The sequence below is a fragment of the Hevea brasiliensis genome, chromosome 13, assembly GCF_030052815.1.
Source record: "Hevea brasiliensis isolate MT/VB/25A 57/8 chromosome 13, ASM3005281v1, whole genome shotgun sequence".
In the NCBI taxonomy this organism is placed as follows: Eukaryota; Viridiplantae; Streptophyta; class Magnoliopsida; order Malpighiales; family Euphorbiaceae; genus Hevea; species Hevea brasiliensis.
The window spans coordinates 84,818,009-84,840,576 of NC_079505.1; the positions used below are offsets into that span (position 1 = coordinate 84,818,009).

The 22,568-nt window shown below is 30.8% G+C and overlaps 1 protein-coding gene across 5 annotated transcripts; it reads left to right on the top strand.

Moving 5' to 3' along the window:
- Positions 1 to 8,600, top strand: LOC110659705 (protein BONZAI 1). Of its 5 annotated transcripts, XM_058132635.1 has the most exons (17): positions 340 to 420; positions 1,243 to 1,290; positions 2,371 to 2,506; positions 2,975 to 3,123; positions 3,212 to 3,260; positions 4,142 to 4,198; positions 4,571 to 4,756; positions 4,840 to 4,974; positions 5,456 to 5,517; positions 5,618 to 5,717; positions 5,792 to 5,906; positions 6,563 to 6,639; positions 6,948 to 7,085; positions 7,159 to 7,323; positions 7,561 to 7,674; positions 7,822 to 7,918; positions 7,999 to 8,600. In XM_058132635.1, exons 4-17 carry the CDS (start codon positions 2,984 to 2,986, stop codon positions 8,091 to 8,093), a joined length of 1,530 nt encoding a protein of 509 aa, XP_057988618.1. In that variant the 5' UTR covers positions 340 to 420; positions 1,243 to 1,290; positions 2,371 to 2,506; positions 2,975 to 2,983; the 3' UTR covers positions 8,094 to 8,600. The 5 variants fall into 5 exon arrangements, with proteins under 5 accessions (XP_057988613.1, XP_057988615.1, XP_057988618.1 ...); XM_058132630.1 differs by lacking the exon at positions 2,371 to 2,506 and having other exon boundaries at positions 1 to 420; XM_058132632.1 differs by lacking the exon at positions 2,371 to 2,506 and having other exon boundaries at positions 292 to 420; positions 577 to 1,290.
- Positions 8,601 to 22,568: the final 13,968 nt, after the last annotated feature.

The window sequence follows — 22,568 nt, forward strand, 5'->3', positions numbered from 1 at the left end:
TTTTGGCCTCGACAAACGCGTTTTGTGTTAAAAGAAGTACCGGGAACGGAGAGCGGATAGGCCCAGACAAACGAAGACTGGGAAGGGAGGGGAAAGTGGGGTCCACAAGTGTATCAGAACTTCACTAACTACACGTACATAGATTGGATACTGCGTCTTTCTCAACTGTTTCTCTTTTCTTTCTCCATTTCTCGTTTTTCCATCGTTTTTCCAAGTATACATATTTTTTTGGAGCTCTGCTGCTTAGTTGTTTTTGGAGGAGGTGGGATGGGGAATTGCTTCTCCGACGAGGCCGGTGGAAAGGCGGCTGTCGGTGGCACCTCCAGTGCAGCCGGTGGCGGCGCTGCTGCTGCTGCGAATGATGCCATCGATTACTATTTCAAGTCTCGTGGTTTCCACGGCATCTTTTCTCAGATCGAGGTAGTTACTTCCTTCTGCGTTTCTCCCTCGCTTTTGTAAATATTTTATGTGATTTCGTTGATGAGCATAGATGAGGATTGTTTCATTGTAATTGGATCCAGAGCTACTACTTTCTAAATTCTATTAATGACAAGGTTTTTGGAGTTCATTTTGCAGATGTTATGCTCTGAATTCGGAAACTCAGAGGTCTAGGAGCGGCATTCTATATCTTAATCTATAGTATTTTGTAAATAGCAGTTTGGAAGTAGCTTTGATTTTTAGCTTTTTCTTTGAGCGGTTTTTAATCAATGATAAAGTCACTGGGATGCTAGACGAAGAGTTTTTAACTGAACAGAGCAGAGTGTGGGAGTGCTTTTTTATTTTTCTTAATAAATAGCATTGTATTGACATAAGAATTAATTTCATAACTCATGGAGTAGGACTGTAGGACCATTGATTGTTCAGCATATGAAAATTTCTACTGCATCTTTTACTAGAGACAACCTTCTGTTTTATCAAAAGCTTTTATGGTAGATTCTGAAAATGTTAGGTTAACTTTGGCGGTCATTATTGACTTATTAAAGCCATGGTTCTCCTTAAATTAACAACTACTATAAAATTGGACTGGGAGTCTAATGATTCATACTTCAGAGTGTTGAGATCGGTAGGTGATTAGTTGGGAAGAATATTAGACTTGATACCAGCAACGGGATTTTACCAATTGAATGCAATTAGTAAATTATTTTCCTTGTTTGACCACTTGCATCAAATTTTATTCCTAGCTTACTCTTTCCTTATCTTTTCTTTTTTCCTTGACTCCTTGTAAAACCAATATATGTGCAGCTATCATTTTCAGCTACAAAGTTGCGCGACCGGGATGTGCTATCTAAGGTTTGTTTGCCTGACTTCTTACTACACTTTGATCTCAAATTTTCTTTCATGGGCCACTAAGCGGTATGATTAATCATGAATTTATGGTTTGTTGTAAAAAATTGCTTAAGTTGTGTAAATCTTTTATATGCAGCTATGTAATTTTCCATTGAAAACTTTTTCCCCTTTTTTTCCTGTGTTTTAAGACACCAGATTTTATTTGTTCTTGGGTTCTACTTTGACTGCCTTTTGCATTTCAATGTAAAAATGTATGTGGCATTCTGTTACAATGGATTCTTGACTAATATTGGGTTATAAAATTGAATTCGAGAATTCAGAAGTTCTGTGACAATTTTCATATATTTGAAAGTCAGCATCTTAAGCCAATAACATATGGCCATGTGTACAATGGATTTCGTTAAAGTGGATTTGTCTTGTAAACATTTAGCAAAGTAATTTACTTGTGGAATTAAGCATTAAGCTATATCCTTGAATCATTTTGTAGAGGTGCCATCATGTAATTGTTTGTGAACCTCATTAATTTGAAGTACCAGTAACATGTAGAAATTACATGATCATCTCAATGAATTCATAGTGCCCTTGGCACAAAGGGTCTTGTTTGGTGAGCATCCCTATACACAGTTAAAAAACCATATTAAACTTAACCAGTATTACATGACTGTTGGCTAGAGACAATCACCAAGTGTCACTTCTTGAACGGTTAATGGAATGGGTTTGTCTATGTGGCCAGGAGCCTAAAGCCAGATTATATTATTAGTTACATAAGTAATCTTTTGATGTGGCAATGGAGGGAATTACAAGTGCCCCAAGGCACTGAAGAAAATTATTTGGTGAGTACTGTTGAAGAGGTTAAAATATCATATTATATGGCAGAATACAGGTTTGGCTTTGGTGCCATTTTGTTATGCCCTAATAATACCTAAGAAGATTATGGATAACATTATTGTGCAAATTATTCTTAATGTAATATCAGATCTTTATCCTAGAACTTATTTTTCTCTAACATGGCGTTATATCTAGTAATTTTGGTCCTTGAATATGGATTTTATTAACTGTGCATTATGACTTGTCTCTTTTCAGGCACCTAAGATAATAAGACTATGCTTGGCATTAGTGTAATCACCATAAGTCCATAACATCATCTTTATTCAGTGCCATTCCAAATTCTGCTCCAGATTCATTAACTATGGGGAACTTATCATTAGATTCATAGAAGGTTGGTCAACACAAGAAGTGGCATCTAGCATGTAGCTATAGCTTTGAAGTTTTGGCCATTGTATGGTATACTAATTTGTCATCCAGCATTGCACGCCATCTCAATTTTTTATTTTTTCAGTTCATCACTTCTTCAGTCTGGGATTAACTTGTTTGCACTGAGTCCTCGTAGAATGAATCTGAAGTTGCTGTGCCAATTAGTCGAGTCATTATCAGAACATTGTTATATTCCTGATAAGGAGGTTTTCGTTTTAATATGCTTCTCTTGTACGTGGGCAGAAACTCCTCTGGAGCTTTTCTTGGCAATAATTTTTTATACATAAAAAAGGGCTATAAAATAAGATTAATTTGAATGTTATGATTAACAGAGACTTTATATTAAATTGTGTAAAATGGCCCCAGATGTTTTTACCGTTTTGAAAATGTTTTCTATCATCTGTTTATTCTCATATAATTTTCTTTGCTTTAGAGTGATCCTATGGTGGTTGTTTATACAAAAGCAAAAGATGGACCACCTACTGAAGTTTTCCGCACTGAAGTAGTTCTTAATTCATTGAATCCCACATGGATCATGAAATATGCTATCACATTCCAGTTTGAAGTTGTACAAACTTTGCTGTAAGTTCAGTGTGTGGATTTTTTTTTTCTTGACCAAATATTCATTTTACTGGTTTCATTGTAATTTAATATGTATAATTTATTGCAGGTTTCATGTATATGACGTTGACACTCAATTTCACAATGTAGATGTTAAGGTATATTTTTATAATTCTGTCTGTTCTTTCTTTTGTTGTTGTCATCATAGAGGAAATTGTTTTGCATGCAGCTCTATCACAAGAGATATAAACTTTTCATGGGTCCTCACCTATAACTTTGAGTTTTTAGTTTGAGTAGTTTCCTAACGTAGTATCAAAGTCTCGTCAACCAAAATATCTGGAGTTCAAATCTTGGGCGCTTCCTCTTATTAACTAAAATCACAAGGGTTTCTCATCCAAACTACAAGCTCAACAAGCTTAGCATGAAGGGAAGTGTTTTATCTATAAGCTTGAACTTTTAAGTTGAATGGTTTTTTTGTTAATAAGCTTTTTTGTATTAAAAGCTTACATTCTTTTACTGCAAATAAACTAAATATTTGCTGGATAATTGACAATATTCTGAATTGCTTTTTAGCATTTTAATGCTATAAATATAAAAAAAAAATGGAAAAGATATCTGTAATGAGGAGAGTTTGTGAGAAACTATTTGAAGCTTGTAATGAACCATCTAGTAAAAATTTTAACCAGGTGAGTTTTGTACTTTTCTGGCATTTATACAGCTACATGTTTGGGCTTATCTATAATATATTTATATATGATTTCACACTGTAGCCTTCCATGCCAAGGGGAGAACTTGGCTGTTGTAGATGTGCATTAACAAATCTTGGAGGAAATTTCTTTGACTTCTTGGTGGTTTAGGCTTTACTCTGGTGTTCACTGATTACTTTATGATTTACATTTATGTGCATATGCTGTTTGGATATCATCAATATAAATTCAATCAGACTTTTTTTGGTTTCAAGTGACTGTACTAAAAGATTTTCTCTTACTCTCATTTGAGTGAATGGAATGGTAAATAACAAATGGTTTAACAATTGCAGATGATCAAGCTAGATGAGCAACAATTCCTTGGTGAAGCGTCTTGTGCATTGTCTGAGGTATAACATGAAGGCCGTTCTAATTTACATCATACTTTCTTGTAGAATTACTAGATAATGAGAACTTCATTCTTCTATTGAAATGTGAAATCCTGTAATTTTAGTCTGGCAAGAGAGATCCTTATATTCCATTTTGGAGGCTGACATCTAATGCTATATTTTGTAGACCATAGCAGAATGTAATGGAATAAAGAAAATAGAATAATGAAAAGGAAATTCATCCCATTCCATTATGCTCCATAACAGTCGTACAAAACATATTATAAGAATTTAAGTACCTTCTGTTCTTAGCGACCAGGATACATTTATAAAAATTAAAATTTGAATTTGTTGATAATCTACATGGCTACTTTGTTTTTACTTTCCATGCAGATTTTGACCAAATCAAATAGGTCTCTGACCTTAGATCTCGTCCAAAAAGAAGATTCTACAATATCAAGCCATCCCCATCATGGGCAACTTCTTGTGCATGCTGAGGAATGCATTAGCTCAAAGACTACAACTGAGATGATATTAAGGTGTTCAGATTTGGAGCACAAGGATCTGTTCTCAAGAATTGTATGGGTTGCAAAGTTTTTCTCTCTTTCTTTGCCAGATATTTTTTTGAGAAACATAAATGATGGTTGGTGTTTTATCTGCAGAACCCTTTTCTGGTAATCTCAAAAACTGTTGAGAGTGGGATCCCAATTCCTGTGTGTAAAACAGAAGTCCTAAAGAATGATCACAACCCAATATGGAAACCAATCTTTTTGAATATTCAACAAGTTGGAAGCAAGGTAAAAGGAATATTGCATCTGGGGTTAGAATCTGTATCACCTAGCAGAAATCCAGCATCCTGTTGTCCACTACATCCTTCTGAAGAAAAATGAATAACACATCGTAAATGGAAAATGAAATTTTAAACAGGCTTTGTGTGGACCACAAAGTTTTGGGTGGTTATTTGAGTCCAGGGACCACTATGCCACTGACAATTTTACTTTATGACATATGCAAACACTAATTTCTTTGCATTTAAAAACCAAACAATGAAATTGGTCCTTGCCTTTCTGTTAGCAATCTATTTTTCTTGTCAATTTCAATTAGATAGAAACAATAAGATAGAAAGGCAATGTACTATATCAAAATGGAGCTCCAAAATTGGCAAGCTTCTTCTTTGAATGTGCAGATTTTGTTTGATGATATTTGTTGTTTAGATTCCTTGCTTTGTCATCTGCTTATGGTTAAGTTCTGAGTTTTGTTTTCTGATTCAACCTGCAGGATAGCCCACTGGTGATAGAGTTCTACAACTTCAATAGTAGTGGCAAGCATGATTTAATTGGGTAAATGGAGAGTTCATTTTATTCTTTCATTTTCTTCCCCTGAACTCTTTATGCATTTAATGCTGGTGTTGCTTCCTTTTTTGGTTTTGTTAATTTACAGAGAAGCTCGAAAATCCCTAGCAGACTTGGAAAAGCTTCATTCTAGTGGGAAAGGTGAAATTTTATTTTCACTCAATGCTGGTGGACATGATCGCAACAAGGTCTGATTATGTAAAGCAAATTACTTCCAATCCTGAACCTTTCTGTCTTTACCTTAAACTTTCTAAGTATATAGGTATTAAAAAGCCAGCTATTTGTGGACAAGTTTTCTGAAAGCATTCAATATACGTTTCTGGATTACCTGAAAGGAGGATGTGAGCTGAACTTCATGGTGGCTATTGATTTCACAGGTACTTGTCTTTGAATTTTTGTTCTCAAAGTTTGAATTATTTTATCTTAATTACTTTGGGAATACTTGTAAATTATTATTTGTTGTTTTAGTTTAACAAGTAATCAATTATACTTATACATAATATTGGTGGTTATGTTTCTCTTTGTGCTTTCATACATTATTTTGGATCTGCAAGATTCTTCATATTTCCTTCCTTGGATTTCAAAACAAACTACAAAAATGACACGATTATTTTGTTAATCACCTATATGCCTTATCATGAGAAATTTATTATTCAACTTTGCCACTTCATCCATACAGTTCTCTTTAAATATCTAGATCCATGTCATGCTAAAGTATAAGCTACTTGCAGATGAAAAAAGTTTTCTTTATAAGTCGAAGATATCTCTAGCTTTTTCTGGTTTTGTCATTTGTGACATTAAAGTAGGAGCAAGTCTTAAAACCTTTTAATACAACATACAATCATGATCTTTAGGTGCTTTATCATATTATCATTAAGATTTTACTTCTGTATGTTGCAGTCATCATAACTGTATTCCTATATCATTTCCCATTTTCCTCTTCCCCCTGTTTATTTCTTATCATCATTGGCAGAAATTGGAGGGTTATAGGTGTCCTAATATGTTATTGTACCTTTCATTTTTCACCTTTCAGCTTCAAATGGAAATCCCCGCCTCCCTGATTCCTTGCATTATCTTGATCCTACAGGACGATTAAATGCGTACCAGCAAGTAAGAAATTCTTGTCTTCCATATTTAACTTTTTCAATAACTATCATTACTTGACACATGCTACTACTTGGTCTGTTTAGCAAAATTCACACAACACACACAAACAAGAACAAACTCTAAAGTAGTGGGAAAATAAATGAGAAAAAGATTTTACATGTCTCGGCCATGTGTACAATTTCCACAGCCATATGTTGTCCCTTTTTTTTACTATGAAGTAGAAAATTATAATTTATCCTTTGCCCCTTTAAGTGTACAATATATTCTTTATATATGAGCCACGAACTCAACATGGCCAATTTGTTCTTCAGGCAATCGTAGAAGTTGGAGAAGTGTTGCAATTTTATGATTCAGACAAGCGCTTCCCTGCCTGGGGATTTGGAGCACGGCCAATTGATGGTCCAGTTTCTCACTGTTTTAACTTGAATGGAAGCAATAATCACTGTGAGGTGAAAAACCTAGAACTTGTCATGGTTTTCTTATTTATAACATGCCTATTTATTAAACATCTATTTCTCTCAGGTTGATGGAATCCAAGGAATTATGATGTCATATAGTAGTGCTCTATTGAATGTTTCTTTAGCGGGTCCAACACTTTTTGGGCCTGTGATAAGCACTGCTGCACTAATTGCTAGCCAGTCTCTCGCAAATGGAGGGAAAAAATACTTTGTTTTGTTAATAATTACGGTAAGAATCAGACCGGAAATCTTGATAATTTTTCCTTGTGTTGTAATTTCTTTGGTAACATAATCATCAATTTGATGGTTTGTGCCACCATGCATCAATACTTTCTTACCCTAATAGGATATAATTTGGTAACAATCTGCCATTTTTCAAGTATGTAAAATCATTGAAGAAAAAATTTTTCATTTTTTAAAACTGACACTACCAATTGTTTGCTCTGGAATTTGTTGAACATTGTAGGATGGAGTTGTAACAGATCTCCAAGAAACCAAAGATGCCATAGTGAAGGCGTCTGACCTACCATTATCAATCCTTATTGTTGGAGTTGGAGGAGCCGACTTCAAAGAAATGGAGGTACCTATTCCACATTTATACTTCTTTCTATGCCAGAAATGTTATCATACTAGTGCTAATATTTTCTATACATGCTAGGTGCTAAGGTAGAAGCCTCAATTATCTATTGAATTCCTTCAAATTTCTAAAGTTTTGACTGTTGCACAGATTTTAGATGCTGATAAAGGGGAGAGACTTGAAAGTTCTACTGGACGTGTTGCTTCACGTGATATAGTTCAGTTTGTTTCATTCCGGCACATACAGGGTAAGATAATTTATTATTCTGATAAATAAAAGGCTAGGTGATTATTTTTAATTTGTTGGTAAAATCTGTAATATTTGCAGGTGGACAAATTTCTGTTGTTCAAGGGCTTCTGGCTGAACTACCGACTCAATTTTTAACCTACATGCGATCCAGGGACATTCAACCAAACTTTTGATTTTGTAAAGAAGTTGTACATATGGAAATGAATTTTCTATTTGTGGACTTCATGCGCATTCTCGCAGATTTACTAAGTCAACAAAACCTGATGCCAATTGGCTAGGGTTAGCCACACCATCCTTTGTGATGATCGTAAGGGCTGGACAAATTTTACATTGTTGCCAGCTTGAAACGTGACAGATCAATGAAGACTTTTTGCAGTTGGAATAAACTATAGAAGAATCATTGAAAATGTGATGCATTCATTCATGCCAGCTAAGGAAGAACCGAGGCGCAACAAATTGGCCATGCATATCATGCAAAGAGAAACAAAAATTTGAAGAAGTCAGAATTGTAATGTCATCTTTTGATTGTTTTTGTTGCTTGTATTGATGCATTTTTGGCTATTTGTTGTCCAAACATATCATGTGAAATACACTATTCAGTTTGAACGTTCATATTGGTTCGTTTTTGGTCAAAATTAGAAAATGATAGATTGCCTGGCTCCCTCCCACTCTTCGATTTACCTTTGTGCAGGCTTGGACAATATTATATTATCTTGTTGTCTTGTTTCCCTCAATTTTCTATTTGCTGAGACCATCCTAACTTTTTGCCTGGGAAGAAAATTATGTAGGATGGAATTATGGTTTTTTTTTTTTTTTTGGGGTTAGACGAAAATGAGGAGAATAAATAAATTACTATAATAAGAAAGGAGAATGAACTCTTTCTCTCATTTTTAAAGCTGCTCCTTTTTTAAGGGTAAATGTGTATATTAATTGTTTAGTATTGAAGCCAAATTCAATATTCTTTTTTCAAAATAGAGGGAGTCAAATTCAAAATCTTCGTCCTTACTCTCCAAAATGGGGCCCCAAAGAGAGTTTTTAGTCCTAAATTTCTCCTCTCCTCCCACGCTTACCAAACACAAATTAAATTTTAGTCTAACTATAATGGCGAGTCTTTGAAGTAGAGAAAGCAAAATTAGGTTCCAGGATTGTAATATGGGCCCAACTCAATTAATCCAATGTTTTATCCTTTTGTGCCTCAACTGCTTGGGATATGATATCATTGAAATTTGATTGTATGTAACTGGTCATAGGGAGCAGAGAGTGTGAGAAATAAAATAGGTTTATGCAGAATTGACGTAGACATCAAGTCGGAGTGCGGTGCGGAGACTTTGAACAAATTATGGAGGCTCTTTTTCATGTCTTACATTTTGTTTATTTGGTCTTTCACTTCATATGACAAAACAACCAAGTCAAGCTTCAATGGCGAGCATTTTTCCACCCTTGGAATATCGAAGAAAATTGTTGGTATGTAGGTCCGTTTACCATTGCAAGACAAGATAGAGACGAATTCCCTTTTGCCCCTTCATAGAATAGAGAATCTACTAAATTTTAATTTAATATGCATACTCAATTTTCTATTTCTTAAATAAAATTAAAAATTTATCTAGTTTAACTTATTCAGTGATTGAAGACATGTAGACTCAAGTTCGAATCTTATTCCTTCAATTTTCAACTACAAAAAATGGTAAAACTAAAAATTTAATATCAAAGACTTGGATTGTGGCGTGTGCGTAATTAGCAACTCAATTTTTTATTTTGTTTAAACTTATGTTGCATACGCATCACTCAAAAAGTATTCCTTTCCAAACCTTACAAAAAATGACACATATTATTATTTTTCTTGTCAATAAAACTCCTCAGTTCGGTTCAAAGTAATGAAATGCATTTAGAAATTTCTCTTATATATATATATATATATATATATATATATATATATATATATATATATATATATATATATTATTTTTAAAGTATAATTAAAAATCAACATCACATAAATATCCCATTTTGGCATCAAAATTTTATTTTAATTTTATTTTGGTACTCACAAAGTTTAATCAAAGCATTTTCGATAGGTCAAAATTCAACGATGAATAAAGGATTATTTTTTTTTTTTTTTCAATAAATCAAATAAAGATCCATTAGCATGATAAAAAGCTTGGGGTTCAATACAAAGACGTAAGATCCAAAGGGATACAAAGATAACAGATATACAGGCCAACCCCAACACACCTAGCTAAAAAACAAGGTTTCAAAACTTATAAACAAAGCTCATGGCTAAGGGAATTTTGACTCGAAAAAGAGAATTCGGCTCCAAGGAAGAACAGTGCTGCCCTATCGTACCAATTAGACCATAGCGCTAACCCATCTCAGGATAGATGAAGAACACCAGTTGACGCTCACAGTGAAGCCATGCATAGCCGTAGCTACCAAATCAAGGCGAAACCCCAACAAACCATCAGCCCAATATGTCAAGCAGACCAAAATAGGATCCAATAGTAGCGATTAACAGAACATCCAAACCAAGGAATAGCCGAAGGAACATTGGTGAAGCTTGGCAGAGTTCTGACAGTCTCAATTTCTTGTAGCCTTTGAAGGAATTGAAAACTATCATAGGGCACCTTGAATGTCCCTGAGATAACCAACACCAGCCTCCGTCGAAAACTAGCCTCTTGCCACCACAACACACACAAAACACATAATGAAGAAAAACGCAGTAGCATAATGCAACCCTCAATAAATTCCCCTACCATTCAACGTTAGTTGCTCTACGAAAAAACAAAGCACAATATCTACATTTTAAATAAAAAAAATTAAAGATAAATTTTTTTATACAAAATAAAATAACAATTATCTTGATTTAAAAGATCTAGTAAATTATTTAAACAAATATAATAGTAATCATCTTAATTTGAAGGATATAACCATATTGATAGAGCATTTGAGTTAGTCATTCAGCAGGAAGCACGCTCCATTTATTAGTAATCTACTGGTGTCCCACTTCACGATATTTCTATGAGATTAATTTGAAAAACATAAAATAAGTATAAAAAAATGCAAAAAGGAATTATTATTATTATTATTATTATTATTATTATTATTATTATTATTATTATTATTATTATTACTTTAAAATCCAGAATAATCTAATTGATCCTTGAAAAAAAAGTTTAATTGATTTTTCTCTACGGGTAAAGGTTTTGAATTTAAATCTTTTCACTTATTTATTATGAGACTAATCACTTTTCTGATGAGAAATTCAGGAAGCTATCTCTTTTTATACAGTATATCAATTATTGTTGAATTCATTAAATTTTCATTAAATAATAATAAAAAAAAACTTCAAAAGAAGTTAACAAACAATAAATAAAAAGAAAATACATCACTAAACAATATTAATTAGCAAAGGTGAAATTAAATTCTTATTTTTTTTATTAAACAAGATAAAATATTATTGAGAGTACTCTAATAATAGTAATTATTATGGTTGTTAAACTTGAACCGGATCAATCGGTCAGACTAAGTTAATTGGGAATTGGGGTTTGGTCTGATTTGATTTAATTACTAAACCCTCTTGGCCGATATGAACCAGATTGAACAGGCTAGATAACCTGCAAATTAATCAACTGGATTTGATCTAAGTAATCCCCATAAGAGTAGGACCTGATATTTTCAAACCTTTTTTCACTACAATTACCATATGAACTATCAACACATTTGACATTAGTTATATATATTAGTGTACATCAACGAAACCAATAAATAAAAGCTTTTCTTTTACTTAAATTATATTATATTAATATAAAATAAATAATAACTACTAATCTAAGAATAAAAAAAATATAAGTAATAATATTGATAATTTACTTTATTAATTTATTAACTTAAATTATTAAATTATTTTTTATTTTATTTTTTATACAATAAAAAGTATATAAATTTTATTTATATATTATATTATATAATTTAATATATTAACATTTATTTTTTTATTGATATAAATAAATTTATTATTATAAAAATTTTAATTTTAAGTATTATTTTATTATAAATAATTAAATATTATTTTAAAAATAATAGTTACATGTTAAAATATAATTAAATTTATTTTAATGATTAGTTATAAAGAATATAAAAGTATTAGTTATAATAAGAAATTATTATTAATTTTATAATATCTATTTAATAATATATTAATTAAATCACAGTTTGACTTGTTGAATTTTAAATTCTTAATCCTTTGTTTTTACAAGTTCAATAATCGGGCCAAATTTAAAAATCTTAGTAATTATAAATATATTAAATCAATAAAAGAGATCGAGTTTTTAAAATTATTTAATGAGAGAACTTAATTTCAGTGTGTATAAATATTAAACTAAAATTTATTTCTTACTATATATATATATATATAAAGAAGAAACATGTATAATTTATTAAATAATTTTTTAAACCGAAACCGAAATTATTTTTTCACGGTAATGTGGATTTGGCCATATGATATGAGCGGTTCACGGTAGCCTTTATATGTACACATCTAAGGTAGAACTCAAAATGCATTAACAAGTCATTCTTGGTAAACTCTTTTACAAATATTAATTTATTAATATCAATAAACTTTAGATTAATGATATTATAGTTATTTCTAGAACTGTGGGATTTGAAGTTTAAATTCTAATCATCACTAGCTATAAAAAAAAAATAATTTATTAACATTTATTTGAAATTAATTCCATTATTTTGACATGACCCAACTTAAAATGTAGAATTTAATTGAATTTTATGCAGTTAATGTTTGATATAATTTCAAAATTAAAATTTCTGTGTCCTCATTGAAGGAACGGAAGCGTGAAAAACACAAGTTTATACCATTGAATTCAAAAATTTTCACCTAGGGTCACATGCATCATGCAAGATTTATTTTTATCTATTTGATTTCAATGATAAACAACATATTAAAACTCTTTTAATATGTTTTTTGGATCTGTATTTGCCATTTAAGATTTTAAAATTAATCAGATTAATTTTAGAACCCTAGATTAAATCAAGAACGATTACACTAACCTCTTGATACACTGCAGCGTGTCTGCGCCTTTGAGATTCGTCTTCAGGACACCAAATATTGTTCCTCTAGCTTGTCCACACCAAGAACACCTATGGCAGCCCTTGAACAGCCTCTAAAGCTTTTAGAAATTCAAGTTCTGCCTTTTAAGAGATTAGAGATGTAAACAGGACACTAGAAACAATTCCTAGTGTTCTTAATTCAAGAGATTGATGACTAATCTCTTTTAATTGATAAGAGATGAAGAAGAAGAGATAAAAACCCTCAAAGTGGCGTGACAAAGGAGTGTGGCTGCTAGTTGTGTTTTATTTTCTCATAACAACACTTAAATAGCTAGGTTAACACATTAAACTCTTGCCACATGTCACCCTTTGATTAGCTCTAGGTTTAAGTGACCCAATCACATTGTGCCAAGTGTCAAACCTATATTTAATCTTGATTTTAATCATCTTACATGATTAAAAAAAAACATTTGGCAAGCTTATGTGTAATCCCATGTGTCACCATCTCATGGTGCCACGTGTCACACTGTGAAATGACCAAAATGCCCCTGTGTCTTAATTTTGAGTTTTTAACCCAAAATAATTATTTTCTTCTTCTAATTAATTTATATCAAATATAAATTAATTAATTAATCTCTATTAATTAATTTCTCATCAATTAAATTCATATTTAAACACTTTAAATATAAATTTAATTTATACTACACATCCAATAATCTAGATTTGGTTTCAAGTCATGCTAGGGACTTTGAAATTTAATTACAAACCAAACCTATTTAATTAATCAATTAAACTCTTTAATTAATTAATTAAATCATATTTAAATAGGTGATAACTTGTGTATGTGTGTGACTTACTAGGCTCATCACTAATTGGCAATGAGACATGATATCAACTCTTAATATCATCAGAACTCTTTCTTACCATAAATGATTTTTCTAAATCATTTTATGAACCTCATAGACCATGGTTAACACCTAGCATAGCATGCCATGGCCACCCAATTAGTAATAAGATTTACCTTAAATGAACCTATAATCATATGTTACCATGCACTAGAATCTCTCTGTTACAAAATCCCAACTCAAGCCGAGTCATGGTTTATGTCAAACTCCATTTGCTATGAATATTATGTTCTCTTTTAATTCCAGTTCTTGATTAAAAGATTTTTCTCATCGAAACTCTTTTCTCAATAAATCTATCTGTCTGGCCAGAACTTGAAACATCAAGAACAATTAAATGAACATAGGATTTTATCTCTATTTACTTAGAGGAACAGATTCCATCTTGATCAACACCTACCTCCATATATAACTAGTAGGAGCCAACACATGCCCATATACCCATACATAGTACAAGTATGAAAGCGATATCAAACTCAAACTACCTATATACAAGATAAGCTGCTATCTCGGGTTTAAAGATTATATGCGATATGATTTATGACAAAACATTGACAAGAGAAAACTCCATGTGCTTGTCATAAGTGTCACCTACTTATCATTTATAAGTGCCTATCATGTTTGTTATATGGCATGAGACTCACCATTCCATCTTATTTATATCTCATATAAATAACTTGGGAACAAACATGAATACAATCTTTCTGGATAAGTCATGTCCTTATTATGAAGTATCCTCGATTGTGAACCTATTTATGATACTTTGTGCTAGAAATATTGTCACTCATATTCTTAACAACTTAAGAATAATATTTCTAACAAAATATCAATGGACCTTTTCTATTACACATAAATATATTATGTAAACGGAAAAGTGGAAATGCCTTTTATTAATAAAAATATGTACAAGATACATACTAAATGATATGCTCTAGGGCATACTACTAACACTCATTTCCTAAATTACCCTCAAGAGCAAAATTATAATTTTTTTTAGAATTAAAAAAAAAACCTTTTATCAATAAATTTATAACAATTTAACCGAACATACAATATAATAATAAATATAAAATAAATTTACATATCTCATGATTTATATAACAATATAAATAGTGTTATTAATAAGTGTATAATAAATTTAGATATTAAAAAGTTAGGACAAATATAAAATATCTTATATAGTTGTCCAATAATAAATACATAGAAATAGTATTTTGTTATTTTTCCTTGAAGATTTGACCTACATTTAATTTTTTTAATTAAGTAATAGCAGTTATTAGGTGTATTAAATTCTATCAAATATGATAGAATTTGATTTTAGTTATAATCAATTTTTTGGAATTAAATTTTTTTTTTTCAAACTAAACACATAAAATATATAATATAATTAAATTCTATAAAATTTTGAAGAATGAAATTTAGCCAAACAAGCTTTTTAATAAAAGTAAATTTAATAATTATATATAATTTAAAAAAAAAAAAGAAAGAATGTAGCTTTTAAATGGAAGATAGTCTTTGGTTTATTTTAATGTCTGTTTGGTATTTAAGGTAAAAAGTTAAAACTGTTTTTCCGAAGAAAAAAAAAATCATTTTAGATGTTAAAAAAGAAAAGTTTAGAAAAATTTATTTTTTATTATTTTTAATATTATTATAATTAAAATTTTTCTTATTTAATTTAATTTTAAATTATTTTTAATATTATTTAGCTAATATATTTATAAAAGTGATAATTCTAATAACAATGTAAACGAGTACTTAAACTCTTAACGGCCATATGACTTCTCTTAAGGCCGCAACCATCGGCTCCCTCGACATGAATTTGGGATTTGTTTTTTCTAGGAAATAATAAGTTGATTCAAAAGAAGTTAGATTTAAGCTGTTTTCAATATTTATTATAGTTGAAAATGTAATCAATTATTGAATTTGTACGAAAAGTCATTTTAATTATTTTCAATATAAATATTCATTTAAATATTTTCAATATAAATATTCATTTACTTTTTGGGCTTTGTTACCAAAAAAAATATATATTCATTTAATTATAATTTAAATCAAATGTCTAAGTGACTAATATTGCGTCGAAATTTAAGTTAAAATTAATATAGGCAGGGTCGTACTACTTAATAAACTGAATTAAAGCTAGCATTAATAAGATTAAATAACCTATATTAATAGTTATATCTTATATGTATAATAATTCGTGCTATAATAATTTATTGTCAAACTAAGTAATTTTTTTTTTATAAAAATATAATTATCATATATAGAAACTCATCATATAACCTATATTTAATTTGAAATTAAAAAAAAAATCTGAATTCTAGCTATAGATTGGAGAGAAAATAAAATATAACATTCATAGCCACCGCCAAATATTTTGAAAAATATGTATTTTTTTATATTAACTTGATACATTTTAATTTTGACATTAATTATGAAGAAATTTTAAGGGTATTTTTACTAATTTTCTCTTATATATAATATATATTTAGACATTAATCGATTAAAGCACATGCATATGTGCACACATACACGTATATATAGTGATTTATTGCAAGTAAAACTTTAAAATAATCAAATAATTAAACATTTTTCATCTAAGTAGTTTTAAAATTAAATATTTTACTAAATATAATTTTGAGGACAACTTGTATATATATGATCAAATATAAAAAGTTACATAATTATGAAAAAATTACTTTTTTAATATTTTAAAAATTCTTAAATTTATATTTTAAGAAAATATGTGATAACTAAATTATTAACACGTATGTAAGTGTAATAACCTAAATTTTATAATATAAATTTTATATTTTTTATATAGTATTTAAATATTATTTTAATATTATTTAAATAATTTATAATTATTGTAAAACTTTCATTAACATATTTTTAATGTTATTTCTAAGCATATTTTATAAAATTATTTAATAGTCAAATTTCAATTGAAATTATTAATTTTAAATATTAATATTAAATCAATTAACTAAATATATTATTTTATTATTATTAACCTTGGTTTTAAGATTTGATTAATTATTATTAATTTGCTTATTATTATTATTATTATTATTATTATTATTATTATTATTATTATTATTATATTTTCTTTATTATTTAATTATTCATTTATTTGTATTTTAAGACCCAATTGAAAAGAATTTTGGACCCATTTGAATATAATTAAAAAATTCAAGGACTAATAGGGTAATTAAAATTTCATATATGCAAACAGACCCCCCCCCCCCCCACCGGCTGATGGTATCTCTCTCCCTCAATTTCCTCCCTAACCTCACCCATCTCATCTTCTCCCGCGATGAGGAGCGCCGGCCAGCACATCTTTCGATCTTAGGCGACGGCGGCAAGCACTCCAGGTGGCAAGAACGAGGAAGATCGACCATGAAATGAAGCAAAAGGGAGGAAGAATGTGCACGAGTTTCGGCTATTTTCGACGACTTTCTGGCAAGAGGAAGGTGGCAACTACTTCAGCAACCCCCGTGGGCTTCATTTTCAGACTAGTAGCAACTTCAATGTTAGCCGAAGGAGAGAGAAAATGAGTCTCTCCAAGGATTTCCTATGAAATTTCAGCCAATCCGATCGTTGGATCGAAAATATGAAACCACTGTTGAATTTAGAGCAACGAAATCTTTGAAATGGGACCGACCCTACTTCGATCGAACACTGTTTGAAAAAGGAGATCATCGGACGGTCCAGATAGCTTAGTGAGATTTTTTTATGCCTAAACATTAAATATAATTATATGATAATTATTAATAATTTATGGATTTTCGTTTAAGTGCGATCGGATCGGCGATGGCTTACTGGCATTAGAGATCAAGTTTTTGCCCTGGTCTGAGTGTCCAGTGCGCTGTCTAAGAAAGAGGTTGTGTTTACGGTCATTCTCAACATTTTCAGATGTCCTATACGCATTCTAGGTAGCAGAATGTGCAAAGATAGTCCCGAACTCAAGTTGTATAATTTTACCTTAGTTAAGTTAGTTAGTTAAATCTGTAAAATATTTCTAACTTAGAAAAATTTAGTAAAATGATTTTAATTAATACAAGGATGATGTAGAGGACTTCCTATTAGTAGTATGCCCTAGAGCATATCATTTAGTATGTATCTTGTATATATTTTTATTAATAAAAGACATTTCCACTTTTTCGTTTACATAATATATTTATGTATAATAGAAAAGGTCCATTGATATTTTGTTAGAAATATTATTCTTAAGTTGTTAAGAATATGAGTGATAATATTTCTAGCACGAAGTATCATAAATAGGTTCACAATCGAGGATACTTCATAATAAGGACATGACTTATCCAGAAAGATTGTATTCATGTTTGTTCCCAAGTTATTTATATGAGATATAAATAAGATGGAATGGTGAGTCTCATGCCATATAACAAACATGATAGGCACTTATAAATGATAAGTAGGCCGAACCAGTGACGCTTATGACAAGCACATGGAGTTTACTCTTGTCAATGTTTTGTCATAAATCATATCAGTGCATATAATCTTTAGACCTGAGATAGCACAGTTATCTTGTATATAGGTAGTTTGAGTTTGATACTGCTTTCATACTTGTACTGTGTATGGGTATATGGGCATGTGTTGGCTCCTACTAGTTATATATGGAGGTAGGTGTTGATCAAGATGGAATCTGTTCCTCTAAGTAAATAGAGATAAAATCCTATGTTCATTTAATTGTTCTTGATGTTTCAAGTTCTGGCCAGACAGATAGATTTATTCGAGAAAGAGTTTCGATGAGAAAAATCTTTTAATCAAGAACTGGAATTAAAAGAGAACATAATATTCATAGCAAATGGAGTTTGACATAAACCATGACTCGGCTTGAGTTGGGATTTTGTAACAGAGAGATTCTAGTGCATGGTAACATATGATTATAGGTTCATTTAAGGTAAACCTTATTACTAATTGGGTGGCCATGGCATGCTATGCTAGGTGTTAACCATGGTCTATGAGGTTCATAAAATGATTAAGAGAAATCATTTATGGTAAGAAAGAGTTCTGATGATATTAAGAGTTGATATCATGTCTCATTGCCAATTAGTGATGAGTCTAGTAAGTCACACACATACACAAGTTATCACCTAATTAAATATGATTTAATTAATTAATTAAAGAGTTTAAATTGATTAATTAAATATGTTTGGTTTGCAATTAGATTGCAAAGTCCTAGCATGACTTGAAACCAAATCTAGATTATTGGATGTATAATATAAGTTAAATTTATATTTAAAGTGTTTAAATATGAATTTAATTAATGAGAAATTAATTAATAGAGATTAATTAATTAATTTATATTTGATATAAATTAATTAGAAGAAGAAAATAATTATTTTGGGTTAAGAACTCAAAATAAAGACACAGGGGCATTTTGGTCATTTTGCAGTGTGACACGTGGCACCATGAGATGGTGACACATGGCATAACACATAAGCTTGCCAAATGTTTTTTAATCATGTAAGATGATTAAAATCAAGATTAAATATAGGTTTGACACTTGGCACAATGTGATTGGGTCACTTAAACCTAGAGCTAATCAAAGGGTGACATGTGGCAAGGGTTTAATGTGTTAACCTAGCTATTTAAGTGTTGTTATGAGAAAATAAAACACAACCAGCAGCCACACTCCTTTGTCACGCCACTTTGAGGGTTTTTATCTCTTCTTCTTCATCTCTTATCAATTCAAAGAGATTAGCCATCAATCTCTTGAATTAAGAACACTAGAAATTGTTTCTAGTGTCCTGTTTACATCTTTAATCTCTTAAAAGGCAAAACTTGATTTTCTAATTAATAGAAAAAGCTTTAGAAGCTATTCAAGGGCTGCCATAGGTGTTCTTGGTGTGGACAAGTTAGAGGAACAACATCAGGTGTCCTGAAGACGAATCTCAAAGGCGCAGACACGCTGCAGTGCATCAAGAGGTTAGTGTAATCGTTCTTGATTTAATCTAGGGTTCTAAAATTAATCTGATTAATTTTAAAATCTTAAATGGCAAATACAGATCCAAAAACATATTAAAAGAGTTTTAATATGTTGTTTATCATTGAAATCAAATAGATAAAAATAAATCTTGCATGATGCATGTGACCCTAGGTGAAAATTTTTGAATTCAATGGTATAAACTTGTGTTTTTCACGCCTGCCTTCAATTGGTATCAGAGCCACTATATTTGCCATTTAGATTGTTGATTATATGATTTAATTGTGTGTTTGATCATGAGATCAAAAGTTCATTGCTGGTTGCAAAGCAAGTTGGCGGCATACTTGAAAAAACACCATCAATGGTGCGCATGGTTTGGATTCCATGGGTGGTTTAAGGTTTGGCTTTTTATTCTGCAATTGTTGTATGATCTAAGGCCTATTCTTTGACTAATTAAAGTGTTTAATTAGTAGTTTTTATCACACAATTAAATTATGATTCAAATCAGAATTTTAAAAATTGTTTGAATGTGATTCAAATCTGAATTTTAAAAGTTGTTTGAATGTGATTCAAATCTGAATTTTTTAAAGTTGTTTGAATCATATTTAAATCTGATTTTTTAAAATTGATAGAATAAAATTCAGATCTAATTTTTTTAAAAATGTTTGAATGTGATTCAAATCTGATTTTTTAAAAAATGTTTGAATGTGATTCAAATCTGAATTTTTGAAGTTGTTTGAATATGATTCAAATCTGAATTTTTAAATTTGTTTGAATGAGATTCAAATCTGAATTTTTAAATTTATTTGAATCATATTCAAATCTGGATTTTTAAGTTGAATATGAGATATTCAATTTAATTTAAGTATGTATGTTTTATTTAATTGTTAAATAGTGATATGCATGATGGATGATCATGGACTATAAAAGACCAATGTGATTGGATTTATTTCTTTTATGTTTCTTTGGGATTGTAAATTAATTAATTTATTTTGGGCATGTATTATTAAGTTTGTAACAATTTTTGGGTTGTAATTTCATTTATTTAAGTTCTTGTAAATTCGCCTTGGTATGCCAAGGATTACCATGTAATATTGGATTGCAAGAAGTTCAAGGAGGTCAAGAGCATTAGTGGGACCAGTGGAAGGAATTCAAGATCAAGTGTTGATTATGTACTCCTTCAGCAACTCTTGTAAAATGAATGAATGAAATGCACCTAGGAATGCCCTGATTCAATTCTTGGTGGCTCAGAATTGAATCCCTTAGAAAGTCCATGATCATACCATATTTACTGCTTATCCATGAATGCATGAGATGTATGGGAATGTATGCAATTATATGATATATGCATGCTAAATGGATAATGTGCAAAGTGAGACCTTAATAGTAAATAGAATGACCATAAAATCTTCCAAACAAATGATTAAGTTGGAAATGCTATAATTAAAGTAATTATAACATAGGCCCTCCATTGGGGCAATTATTTTAAGAAATTTTAAATAGTTGCATAAGATGCAATTTATTTAAGAGATTTTCTTAAGAATAATTATTAAGCATGAGATGTTGTAAATACGTAAATGGTTTGGTGGCCAATATTGGATGTACCTGAGGACATTAAAATTATTTACATAATTACTGGCTCAATGGGATCAACTTAACTAATGCAAGATAAGTCAATAATGGATGTACCTGAGATTTTGAGCATTAGGGGCTAGGTAAAGGATTGAACCTCACATGAGATGTGATAGGCAAGGAGTTGCTCACTTATAGTTTATTGTAATTCCAATATTGGATGTACCTGAGAATGATCAATAGAATTATAAGAATTCAATCACCCACTAGAAATCCATCCAACTAGGATTTTCGTTTTCTACTTTGGAAGTGTAGGATTCGCTAAGTTAGTGGGAGGACCAATTTGATTAAAAGACCATAATCATATTTGGTTAATTACATGATACATTTACTAATTAATCTGGTTATTTCTGCAATTAATTTTCTGATAATAATGAGCACAGAACAACCACCACCATCCAATATCCTTGCAAGCATACTTGATCACAATAGGTTGACAGGACCTAATCTGTCTGATTGGCTAAGAAATTTGAAACTTGTCCTGAACCTTGAACATATAGGATATGTTCTAGATTCAAATGTTCCTGGTCCCTTACCTCCAGAGGCCACACAAGAGGAACATGAAACTTTGGACAAGTGGAAGGAGCATGATATGAGAGCTAAGTGTTACATGCTTGCTTCCATGAGTAATGAGTTACAGAAGCAACATGAGAACTTGCAGAGTGCAAGTGAGATCCTCCTTCACCTACAAGAGTTGTATGGTGAGCACAGTAGGAATGCTAGGTATGAGATATCTAGGCAGCTGTTCCGCATGAGGATGTCTGAGGGACAGAATGTTGGGGATCATGTCCACAAGATGATTCGGTTGATTGAGCAGCTGGAACATCATTACTTTAACATGGATTTCCAACTGCAGACGGATTTGATCCTTCAGCCCGTTCCTGAGTCTTTTGGGAATTTTGTGATAAATTTCCATATGACTAAACAGGAATGCACCTTAGCTGGTTTACTCAACATGCTGGTTATTGCCCAAAAGAATATGCCAGGCAATAAAGGAAAAGAGGTAGCTTTGGTTGCATCTTCTTCTGCTGGAAAGTCCAACAAGAAGAAGGGCAATAAGAAAAAAAAACCTCAGATTCCTGGTCCTTCCAAGAAAATAG